The 10,406-nt window shown below is 66.5% G+C and overlaps 1 protein-coding gene across 1 annotated transcript; it reads left to right on the top strand.

Moving 5' to 3' along the window:
• Positions 1-4,057: 4,057 nt before the first annotated feature.
• On the top strand, positions 4,058-6,584 carry NKX2-3 (NK2 homeobox 3). Its single transcript, XM_085229437.1, has 2 exons — positions 4,058-5,032; positions 5,573-6,584. The coding sequence occupies exons 1-2, from the start codon at positions 4,687-4,689 to the stop codon at positions 6,211-6,213; spliced, it is 987 nt and encodes a 328-aa protein (XP_085085563.1). The 5' UTR covers positions 4,058-4,686; the 3' UTR covers positions 6,214-6,584.
• The last annotated feature ends 3,822 nt before the right edge of the window (positions 6,585-10,406 follow it).

Here is a 10,406-nt window from a genome sequence, read left to right as displayed (position 1 = left end):
GGAGCAAAGGCGCTGGGGAAGGACTGGTGAACACACATTGGTGGTGGTGGCCTCAACGGGAGCCCCGGCACAGGAGCAACTCATTGTAGGAGCACTATGCTGTGATTTATGACAACTTCTCTTCCAGAGGAAGAGGTGTTTGACAGCCCTCTGCACGTCCACAGTCGCAGGGCTGTGCTGTGCAGCAGGGTGGCTTTGTCAAGCCTGCGTATCCTTTGTGCACAAGAGAAGCCAAATAAAAGCAGACAGGAGGGGGTCCTCGGTGCTGACATTTCCTATCCTGCATTGCTTCAGATGTGGGATGACCTTTACCTGCTCCTGTGATTTGGCTCTCACTGAGCTCAAGATGTCAGGCTGAGTTCCAGAGTTCCATCAGACACTGAAATCAAGGACAACCTTCCCTTTAGGGTCAAAACCCAGTACTCTGCCATGAGCCACTCTCATCCCTAGAAGTGCTGAGAGCTGAACGTTGCACATAGCTGGTATTCAGCACCACTCTGATCCCCTACCTCAAGATCTCAACTTCTAAACGTGCACAGAAACTCTTGGTATGACCCTTGGAGAAAACAAACAAACAAACAAACAAACAAAAACCAACAAAACCAACAACCATTTATCATGCAGGTTTTGTTTTGGGACAAATTTCCACCCCATACATCCCTGTAAGAACTGTAAAGCAAATGTAAAACAGCCAGTAACAAGTGGAACGATAATAATCTTTAAAAAATAATAAAATTTGCAGTGACGTATTTCGCCCAAAAATGGGCACTGCAGGAGTGGTTGTTATTGGCAAAGCCAAACCAGTGGTTCCCAGGAGCTGAGAGGCAGGGACGGGTGTTAGACCCGGTGGCAGGAGGGTGCAGGAATGGGACCAGACAGGGGAAACGAAGGCAGCACACTGCTGGGGGAGCATACAGCATCCCTGCCTTGGACGTGGCTGCTGAGCCCAGGGATTAAAGAACACATTGCATTCGAAACAACAGTGGAAGAGTCACTGCTGGGAAAGCGTCGCGTTGGGATAAAGCCGTTCTTTGCCCCGGGAGGCAGCCGGCCAGTCCTATGCCAAGGCGGGTGTGCCAGGGGGAGCGTGTCCCGCCCAGGACCGGTCGCTGCAGGCGACGTCGCTCCGTGCCCCCTCGCCGCGGAGTCTCCCGGGGCCGGGGCTCGGTATGCGGACCTCGGGCTGGCAGCCGTCAAGTGGCCGGGCGGTGCGGGGCCAGGAGCGGCGGGGCATCGCTGGTACCGGCCGCCGGCCGCTGTCCCGGTGCCCGCGAGCGGCCCCGCCGTGCGGGGGCGTCCCCGGAGCGCTGCGGTTCTCACATAAATCAGGGCCGAGCCCCTGGGAAAGGGCCATCCTTCACCGGGCGCTGCTGACAGAGAACGAGAAACAGACGGGCCCTGAGATAAACCACGGCGCACAGCGTTTACACAAGGGCAGGCTCTGTGTAAATAGAGCCGGGCGCGGGGGGCAGCTCCCGGCGGCACGGACCCGCACCGGCCCCCACCAGCCCGCGGAGCTCGGGGCCGCCCGGGGCGGCGTGCAGGTGGGCGAGGGCCGATGGTACCCCCGGCAGCCGGCCGGGGCCTCGCCGCCGTGCCCGGCCGCTCCCCGCGCAGCCGTCGGGGCCGGAGACAGTCCCGGCTTAGCGTGTTTGTTTGTTTACGGCCATTAGCGCGGGGCCGGCTCCGGCACTCGGCACCCGCGAGACTAATGGAGCAATTAGCGGCCCCGGGGCTGATAGCATCGCCCAGAGCGAAGGCCCCCGGCCGAAGCAGCGTGCTACCGGGCTGCCCGCGCTCGGGGCCCCGGCGGCTGGGGGGCTCTTGGGGCAGTTCCGCGATGCGCGCGGCCGCTGCAGGGCTGCTCCCCCCTCCTCGGCCCGGGGCGGGGGAGCCTTGGCTCCGCCGCAGCATCCGTACGGCGAGCTCCATCCATTACAATAATCCCCTGTCTAAACAGAGCGCAGGAGCGGCCGGGACAACAAGGACCCGCTGTAAACAGAGCTCAGGGTACGCCGCTAATGATATAAATAAAATAACCATTAATAGCTCGCTGACCCCGGCCCGGTCGCCTTGGGAAAGCCCCGGAGCCGCATCTCGGGGCTGACACCCGGCGGCAGGTACCGGGGCTGCGCCCTGCCCCGGCTCTCGCACCCCCCGCACTGCTCCGGGACGCCGCCGCTCTTCTCGGCAGCCCCAGAATGGACGGGACGGGCCAGAGCAGGGCCGAGCAGGGCGCGATCATGACCCGCTTCCGCGGCTTCCCCAGCCGGGAACGGTCGCTCTCCCAGCGCCGAAACGGGCCCGATTCGATCCCACCGAAGCTGGGGCCGGCAATGCGGGGAAGCGCACCGGGAGCAGGGGCAGGGGACAAAGCCTCGGGAGGGGTCGTGGGTGCTGCCACGCGCGTCGCCTTCATCCGCGGGACGTGCGTCCCGAGAGTCATCGCCGGGGTCGGCGGCGGCACGGAAGCAGGTCCCGACGGGAGAACAACTCCCTTCGCCGAGCCGCCCCGGGGTGCCAATTGCGCCCGGCCCGGGCTCCCGTGCCCGCGGGGCGCGCCTGGCGCTCGGCCCGTCCGGGTTGTAGCTGCGGGCAGCAGCGCGCTGGCGCCAGGCGAACCCGCGGGGACGAGGAGCGTGGGCAAAGACCCGGCCGGGCCCGCGGCCGAGCCCTAGGAACGGCGGCTGGAAAACTGGAAAAATAGGGCCCCTACTTTTTCAGCCACCCAGGGCCGCAAAGGCCCAGCGCCGCCGCCTCACCCTGCTCCGGCCTCTGCCCCTCTGTTCGCCGAGCAGCGGCCGCGGGCTTCGGGTGAGCGCGGCCCCGTGCACGGCCCGCGGAGCCCGAGCCCGCACCTCCCCGGGAACCGCGAGACGGGAGTGGGACGAGGCCGACGGCGAGCGGAACACAGGAACGGCTAATCGTCACCGGGACCGCGGCAGCGCGGGGCTTCTCTCCGCGCCCCGGGACAACGCCGAACGCTGAGTCGGACCCGGTTATGGCGACAGTGTTTCCCAGTGCACGGTCGGAACCGGGCGGTCTGAGGACAGCAGAAAGGAGGGCGGCCCCCGGAGCGGGCAGGGAGCGATCCGCAGCAATCTCTGCGCGGGTTTCAAAGCGGCGCGGTGGGAAACGATGCGGTACGCCCGGGCCGTCTGCGTGACCGCCGGGCGAACGAGACCGGCAGCAGCCGAACCGCGGCCATCTGCGTGGGACGTGGGCCCTCTTCCCGGGGCTGCGCCGCCGGTAAATACGTTTCGCCGTTGCGGTCGGAGCGGTGGGACGCAGTGAAACGAAAGTATCGACACGGCCGGTAAATGACGGAGCCGCCGCCCGGTACCGACCCGAGAGAGGTACCGACACTCACCTGCCCGCCGTGCGCCCGGCTCCCCGCCGCCTCGCCTCGGTGCCGATCCGAGTCCTGCGGGGCGGCAGCATTTTAATCACAACGAAATTTCCCACCCGGCCCCCCCCGCCCAGCACTTGGCGCGCCCGATCCGCGCTCCGTGGAGACGTTGAGCCCTTCGAGCACCCCGGGGGCCGCGGGGCCCCGTCATGGGGTCCCGGTACTGCCCGCCGCAGCGCACCGGTGTGTTCGGTGCGGCCGAGGCGCAGCTCCGGGCCCGGGGGAACTCTCGGTGTGGAGCGGCTCGGCGGGCAGCGGCCGCTCGCTCGATGCTTTACCCGCCGGCACGGTGGCGTGGCAGCTCCGTTCGGCCGCTGCCCGCTCGTTACCGGCAAGAGAAACGAAACGAAACGAAAGAAAACGAAAGAAAAAGCCGAACGGGCCGGGTTAGCTCTCCGTACTCCTGCCCCACGCCGCCGCAGCCCCTGGTCGCCCGCCGGCCGCGACCCGGCCCTGTTCACCTGGGCCCGGCGCTGGCGGGGCTCTGGGGCCCGATCCGGCCGCGGCGGAGTAACGCGCAATCCCCGGACGGGAGCAGAGCACGGCGGCTGCGGGGAGCCGTGCGGGCGGGAGAGGACGCGCCAGCAACAAGGTATATGCGGGAGCACTGGCGGGGCAGCGGGGGTCCGGAAAACACGGAGGGCGTCGGGTACGTGTACGTCGCATGGCTACTGCCCGCCCGGACGCCGCGTACTCGGCAGCGGGACACTTGCGGGGTCGCACGTGTTCGCTCCGAGCCGTGTGCGGGAGGGGACCGGCGGAGCGCGCCGGGCGGGGGTCCCTACCTACCTACACGTGCTTAGCACTGGGAGGCGCGGCGGCGGCTGCCGCGGCTCTCTCCGGGGTCCCCGACCCTGCGCCCGCGGGCTCAGCCCCGTCGGGCGAGTACCGGGCCGGCGGGGCGCTCTCCGGGGAAGCGGCCTCCCCGCGCGCAGCCTTAATACATTGCTATTTCTGGCCGGGCGGCCGGAGTCGGGCAGGGGGCCGGCTCTGCCTCCCCCTCCCTCCAATGGCGAGGCCGCCCCCGGCCCCTCCTCGCCGTGACGTGCCGGCCCGGGGCAGAGGAGGCTCCCGAGCCCTTGGCTGTCCCCGCAGAAGCTGTAACAAAACGCAGACCCCCAGCGCCGTGCTAATGGAGGCAACTTAGACAGGAGCAGGCGCGGCCCCTCGTCTGTCGGCGCTGCCCGCTCCCCCCGCACCGGGCGCGGCGCTCCCCGCCGAGCCGGAGCCCGAGCGCCGCCGGGCCCCGGGACTCCCCGGCCGCTCGCGCTGCCCCGATGATGTTACCGAGCCCCGTCACTTCCACCCCTTTCTCTGTCAAAGACATCCTCAACCTGGAGCAGCAGCAGCAGGACCCGCACTATGGGGCCCAGCTCCCGCACCACCTGGAGCACCATTTTCACCCTGCCGCCTGCCTGCTGGCGGCCGCCGACGGCGCCCGCTTCTCCGACGGCGAGGAGGAAGAAGAGGAGGAGAAGCTGTCCTACCTGAGCTCTGTGGCAACGCCCGGAGGCCAGGCGGACGCGCGGCTCTCCGCCGACAGCTACGTGCACGCCGTGCTGCGCGGCTCCTGCGAGGCTCCCGGCCCGGGAGAGGATTTGGACCCCACGGCCCGCGACCCGAGTGAGTACCGGCCCCGCCGCGCTCCCCGCACCGCTCGCTCCCCGCCGTCCGTTCCGCGCCGCGGAGCCCCGGTACCGGCGCTGCTCCGCAGCCGCACTGCGCGGAGCCCTTTCCCTGCCGCGTCCCTCGGGCATCTGGAGCGGGCAGTGGCACTTCGCGGGGCTGCCGTACCCAACCTCCGCGCCGCGGCGTTCCCCGTCCCCGGGCAGAGCCTGCGCGGAGCCGCGATCCGGATCCGCCGGATTGTCCCATGCTCTCCCGCTTGGCGGGACGGGTGAGGCCCGGTCCGGGCGCGGTGCGGCGGAGCCCTCTCGGAAAGAGGCGGCGGACGAGCAGGTGCCCGGGGCTCGGCCCCGGGGGAGCTCCGCCGCCGGCGCGGAGGTGCGGAATCGCTCCCTGCCCCGCCGCCCGCCTCGGCGCTGCTTCCCAGCCCGAGCCGCGGTTCCCCGACGGTCGCGGTGTCGGGCGGCGGTGCGCGGCTCGGGGCTCCCTCCCCGCGGGGCGGCCCGGCGCAGCCGTGACCTGTGCTCCTCCGTGCAGAGAGCTGCGCACTGAAGAAACCGCTGGACGCCGCGGAGAAGCCGGAGGAGGCGGAGAGGCCGAAGCAGCGGAGTCGGAGGAAGCCGCGCGTTCTCTTCTCGCAGGCGCAGGTCTTCGAGCTGGAGCGGCGGTTCAAGCAGCAGCGTTACCTGTCGGCTCCCGAGCGGGAGCACCTGGCCAGCAGCCTGAAGCTCACCTCCACGCAGGTGAAGATCTGGTTCCAGAACCGGCGCTACAAGTGCAAGCGGCAGCGGCAAGACAAGTCGCTGGAGCTGGGCGGCCCCGCGGCCCCGCCGCCGCCGCGCAGGGTGGCCGTGCCCGTGCTGGTCCGCGACGGCAAGCCGTGCCTGGGCGGCTCGCAGGGCTACAGCTCGGCGTACAACGGGCCCTACTCCTACAACGGCTTTCCCGCCTACGGCTACGGCAACGCCGCCTCCTACAACCCCGGCTACGGCTGCACCTACCCGGCGGGCAGCGGCGGGGCCTCGGTGCAAGCCGCCTGCAGCCCGGCGGCGGCTGCCGGCCCCTTCGTGAACGTGGGCGGCCTGGGGGGCTTCGGCGGCGGCGGGCAGGCGCTGCACCAGGCGGCGGCGGGGCCCTCCTGCAGCCAGGGCGCACTGCAGGGCATCCGGGCCTGGTAGCCCGCACGCACTCAGGGCCGGGAGCGGACTGGCACGACGGCCCCGCAGCGCCCTTACGCCCCGCGGACTGAAGGCGGAGGGGCGGCGCGGCAGGACCCCGGCTCTCTACCGGAGCCGCGGGGAGGAGCGGCGCGGCGGAACGGAACGGGACTGGACGGGACAGGACAGGCCGAGCCCACGGCGGAGCGCCGCCACCCCGGAGTGCCGCCGGGACGGCCGGGCCGGAGCTGACCGCGCCGCGCCATCGGAGCAGCTTCGCTTGTAAAAAGCCGACGGCGGGGCCCGGGGCTCCCGCAGCCCTTCTATCTACTCTGTATCGGTTTCTGCCAGCGCCAGCTCGCGGAGTCAATCAATAAACCAGGTGCAATATCCTCCGCCCGCTCCTCCTTCGCCCGGCGGCCGGTGCCCGGCGGGACTCGCAACGCCGTGCCCGCGGGGCAGGGCGGCCTGGGCGGATTGTGAGCGTGCCAAGGCGCTGAATGGGGCCGCGCAGCTCAGAGCCGGCCCATTGTGGCCGCCGGGCCGGCGCTGAAAGGAGCCGCCGAGGAAGGTAGCGGGAATAGGCGCTTATTGGATTCGGGAACAAAAGGTGTGGCAGGGAGGCGAGGGACAAAGAGGCCCCGGCGCCGAGATTGACGGGCCGCTTTGCCCCCCACTGAGGCCCAGGCCCGGCGCTTTATGTGCGGGGGCTGCAGAAACGTGCTGGGTTTTGTTCCCCTTTCTCTGAGCGCAGGGGGAGATGAGGGGGGTCCGCGGGCCGCTGATTAGGGCCGGCCGGGCCGGGCAGCCTGAATGCCGGGGCATTATTGCTACATGTTCAACCATTCCGCTCGGCTGCAGGGGGAGGGGGCGGACGAGATCCTCAACACTACCCGGCGACCGCTCCCGCCCCATCTCCGTCCCGTTCCGTCCCGTCCCGTCCCGTCCGGGATCTCGCAGCCACGGGCGCGGCCCCACCGCGTAGCCTCGGGTCGGTGCCACTACCGTGCAGAGCCCGGAGGATGGGCGTCCGCGGAGCCCCGACTGCGCAGGGAGCGATTCCGCAACGTGTCGATCCCGCGGTGCCGGCCGCAGCCAGCACAGACGTGCCGCGTTGTGAGCGTTGGCGCTGCTAAAACGCTGCGCGTCTGCACCGTGCGGGTGAGAGCGCACCGCTCGGAAAGAGCCGGAGAAATTTTCAGCTGCAGCTCCGACGCTTGGCACGGTACGGCGCGGTTCGGTTCAGCACGGCTCGCCGTGGCCGTGTCGCACGGCCACCCCGAGGCCGGGAGGCTCTGGAGCAGCGCTGGAAGAGGATGCGGCACGCCCAGCGATTGTTTGCCGGGTGGCAGCGAGGTGTCGCGGGAGAGGAAGCCCAAGCTCGGCTCTTGGCCGTCGGAGCTGAACGGTGGAGGCTCCGCAGTCTCGTGGGTAGAAACAGGATAGCCGAGAACAAAGATAGCGGAGCGGCAGCCCCGCGCTGAGGTTGGTTTCGGCGATAGCAAAGAATTGTATTTCTCTCTGTGTTCTACCATATTGCCGTTTGCAGAAATAGGGAATGTGTGTGAGTTCGTGCCTCGGTGAGCAAGATGGAGGAATGGTAACCTCAGTACAACCTCCTCCAGAATAAGGGTGTGCAAGGAGAGCTCCCCGCTTAGTGTATCTCCTCCAAGTAAGTGATGGTTTGTTGGGAAACCTCCTCATCCGGCAGCACTCTGAGGCTCTGGATGAGATGCACGTCTGTGGCCAAGCCTTGAGAATGGGCTCTCAAACAGAGCAAAGGGGCACGTGGAGACCCTACTGACCTACACAGCAGTGCCATGCAGCAACGACGTTACGGAACACCAACAGCACCAAGCAATGCCGTAGGCATGGGTGTAGTATTGTGGGAGGTTCTAGATGTCCACCATCGTGATCCCCTCCGCTGGGATACATCCCAGCTGTCCCAACAGCACAGCTCAGGGGGAGGGACCCCCCAGCATCTCCCTCACCCAAGGCCCCTCAGCAGATGGGGAGGATGGAACAGCACAAGGCGAGCTGTGAGCGGGGCGGCGGAAGTGAAGCATTCTGAAGAGGAGGAACAGCCGTGGTGATGGGAGGGAGGTGATGGGAGACTGCAGATTGGCCAAGCGGCCCAAGGAGGGGACACACAATGGGGGGAAGTGGCTGCGTTGCTGTGCTGGAAGCAGCGCCTGCCCATGACGTACCTCATCCCATCGCACCCTGCGTGAGGCCATGTGTGCGATGTGCTGTTGGGACTCATCATGTGTGGTGCTCTGGCAGTGGTGGTGGGGCCAGAGGGGTGTTGGGGAAGGAGAAAGCCATGGCAAAGGGGCAGAGGTGTTTCTTCCTGGTCCAAAAGGCAAATTGGCTCTTGTTTGGGAGAGGGGAAGCGATGATTGATTCTAGACAGGGCCCAAAAGCCCTACAAAGCCTAAAACAAGTGCTGGCCTAAAGCAAAGGAGGGCTTAGGTGCAGAGGCTGGGCTTGAACCATCACACCTAAGGTCCACCTTGTGCATGGGCTCAGGTTTTGATTTCTGTTCACATTTCCTGGCTGAGGATGAGCCATGAGCAGCTCTGTGCAGCAGCTGAGCAGCTGAGGAAAGGCTTCTCACATCCCATCACAGCCACATTCCTATGACCTCTCTGTCACACTCAGGATTACACAGGAGCAGCATGGATTCATATGAAGCACCACAGACATGCTCTGCTTTCCTCTCCTTCCCCGACACCTTTTCCTGTTTCTCCCTTCCACTCCTTGTGGCACAGCAGGGATCGGGCACTTGGGGACCTGCAGCAACACTCAGTGCTTGGGGGGATCATGCTGGGAGCATCCCACAGTGCAGCGAGGAATTGTTAACTCAGCACTGGAAAGTGCTGAGGAAGCTGTGGCCAGCTGTGGAACAGGTAAATATATTAAAATATCAATAAAGCCCATTGCTGTGCAGCTTGCAGCGAGGGCTTCTCCCACCAGCACAACAGCACTCTTCCTTTCCCGGGTGAGCTACACAATCACAAGCACTCCCCCATCCTCAGTCTTGTCTCATGCATCACGAGGTGGCCACACCTGGCCAAAGCGGGGGGCACCTGCATTTTGCAGCCCGATCTCTGCGCTGGTGAGTCCCGATGCAGAGCCGCTGTAAAGGATTCAAGCAGAGGACAGAGGGAAGAGGCTGCGTCTGCTGCAGTACGCAGAGCTCCGTGCCACATTTCACGGCTGTGCAATAAATTCCGCGAACGCTTCGCAGGGACGAGCTTGCTCCCAGCTGCGACACGGGTCCCGGCCTGTCCCCAAGCAAGATCCGCCACCGCCACCTATCGGCGGGCACACGGGGACGGGGGGCGAGCAGCCCCTCTTCGTCCCACAGCGGTGGGATCTCCAGCAGCGCCCTCCGCAAATGTCCTGCTCTGCCCTCAGCCCCAGCCCAGCGTCCAGCGCTGCAGCTCCCGGTCCCACCGCAGTGGGGTCGCGGTGCCCAGCGCCCGCAGCGCTGCCAGCCCCGGGCTCGCAAGAGGGAGCTGTGTCCCCACGGGACGTGTGCCCAATGTTGGCCCAGCTCCTACTCCTTCCCCTTCGTGTAGCAGCTCGCTGCCAAGGTCCAACGTGCACCGGAGCCAGAGGAAGCCACTCGGGTTTTTTGCATTTCTCCTGGAACCTGCTGTGCCCTGTCAGGAGGCTTTAATGCCAGCCCTTGTGCTACCAACACCTGGAACAGCCTTCGTATGTCCCCATTGCACTAAGACAGGCGCTGCTTCCTGCAGCGGCCTCTCAGTGTCCACAAAGCAGGTTCCCAGCCACCATTTACCTCTCAGGCTGAAGCCTGCACTCCTCTATCTGCACGGCACAGCTCCAGGGCTCCCCAGAACCCACATCTGCTCTGTGTCCAGGCAGCCCCAGCTCCTGAATTTACCAATGCTTTGGGGCCGTGGGGTCATGAGAACGTGTATAACTTTATTGGGGTCTGACAGAGCCCTGAGGAATCCCAGAGCCAGTGCTGGGCAGCCTGTGATGACACCTCAGCGCTTCCCAAGCGTGCCTCCAAGCAGGGCAATGGCTGCCCCGTGGCCGTGGGTGGGATGGGGCTGGGGATCCTGCGGGGAGGTGAAAGGGAGAGGGTCGCCTCCAGCCTTTCGCTGGGATGAGCGCAGCTCCCTCGTTGCAAGGCCAAAAATAGCGCAGTTACTCAGCAGAGGCTTGTAGGAGGGGTTTCA

Source organism: Meleagris gallopavo, chromosome 8 (assembly GCF_905368555.1).
Source record: "Meleagris gallopavo chromosome 8, MGAL_WU_HG_1.1, whole genome shotgun sequence".
NCBI classification, from domain to species: Eukaryota; Metazoa; Chordata; class Aves; order Galliformes; family Phasianidae; genus Meleagris; species Meleagris gallopavo.
Note: the sequence above shows the minus strand (reverse complement) of the source record. Positions and strands in the feature narration are given on the sequence as shown.

Coding starts and splice junctions, on each gene's coding strand:
- NKX2-3 (XM_085229437.1), top strand. CDS start 4,687: ATGATGTTACCGAGCCCCGTCACTTCCACCCCTTTCTCTGTCAAAGAC. Junction 5,033..5,572: donor CCCCACGGCCCGCGACCCGA/GTGAGTACCGGC, acceptor TCCTCCGTGCAG/AGAGCTGCGCACTGAAGAAA.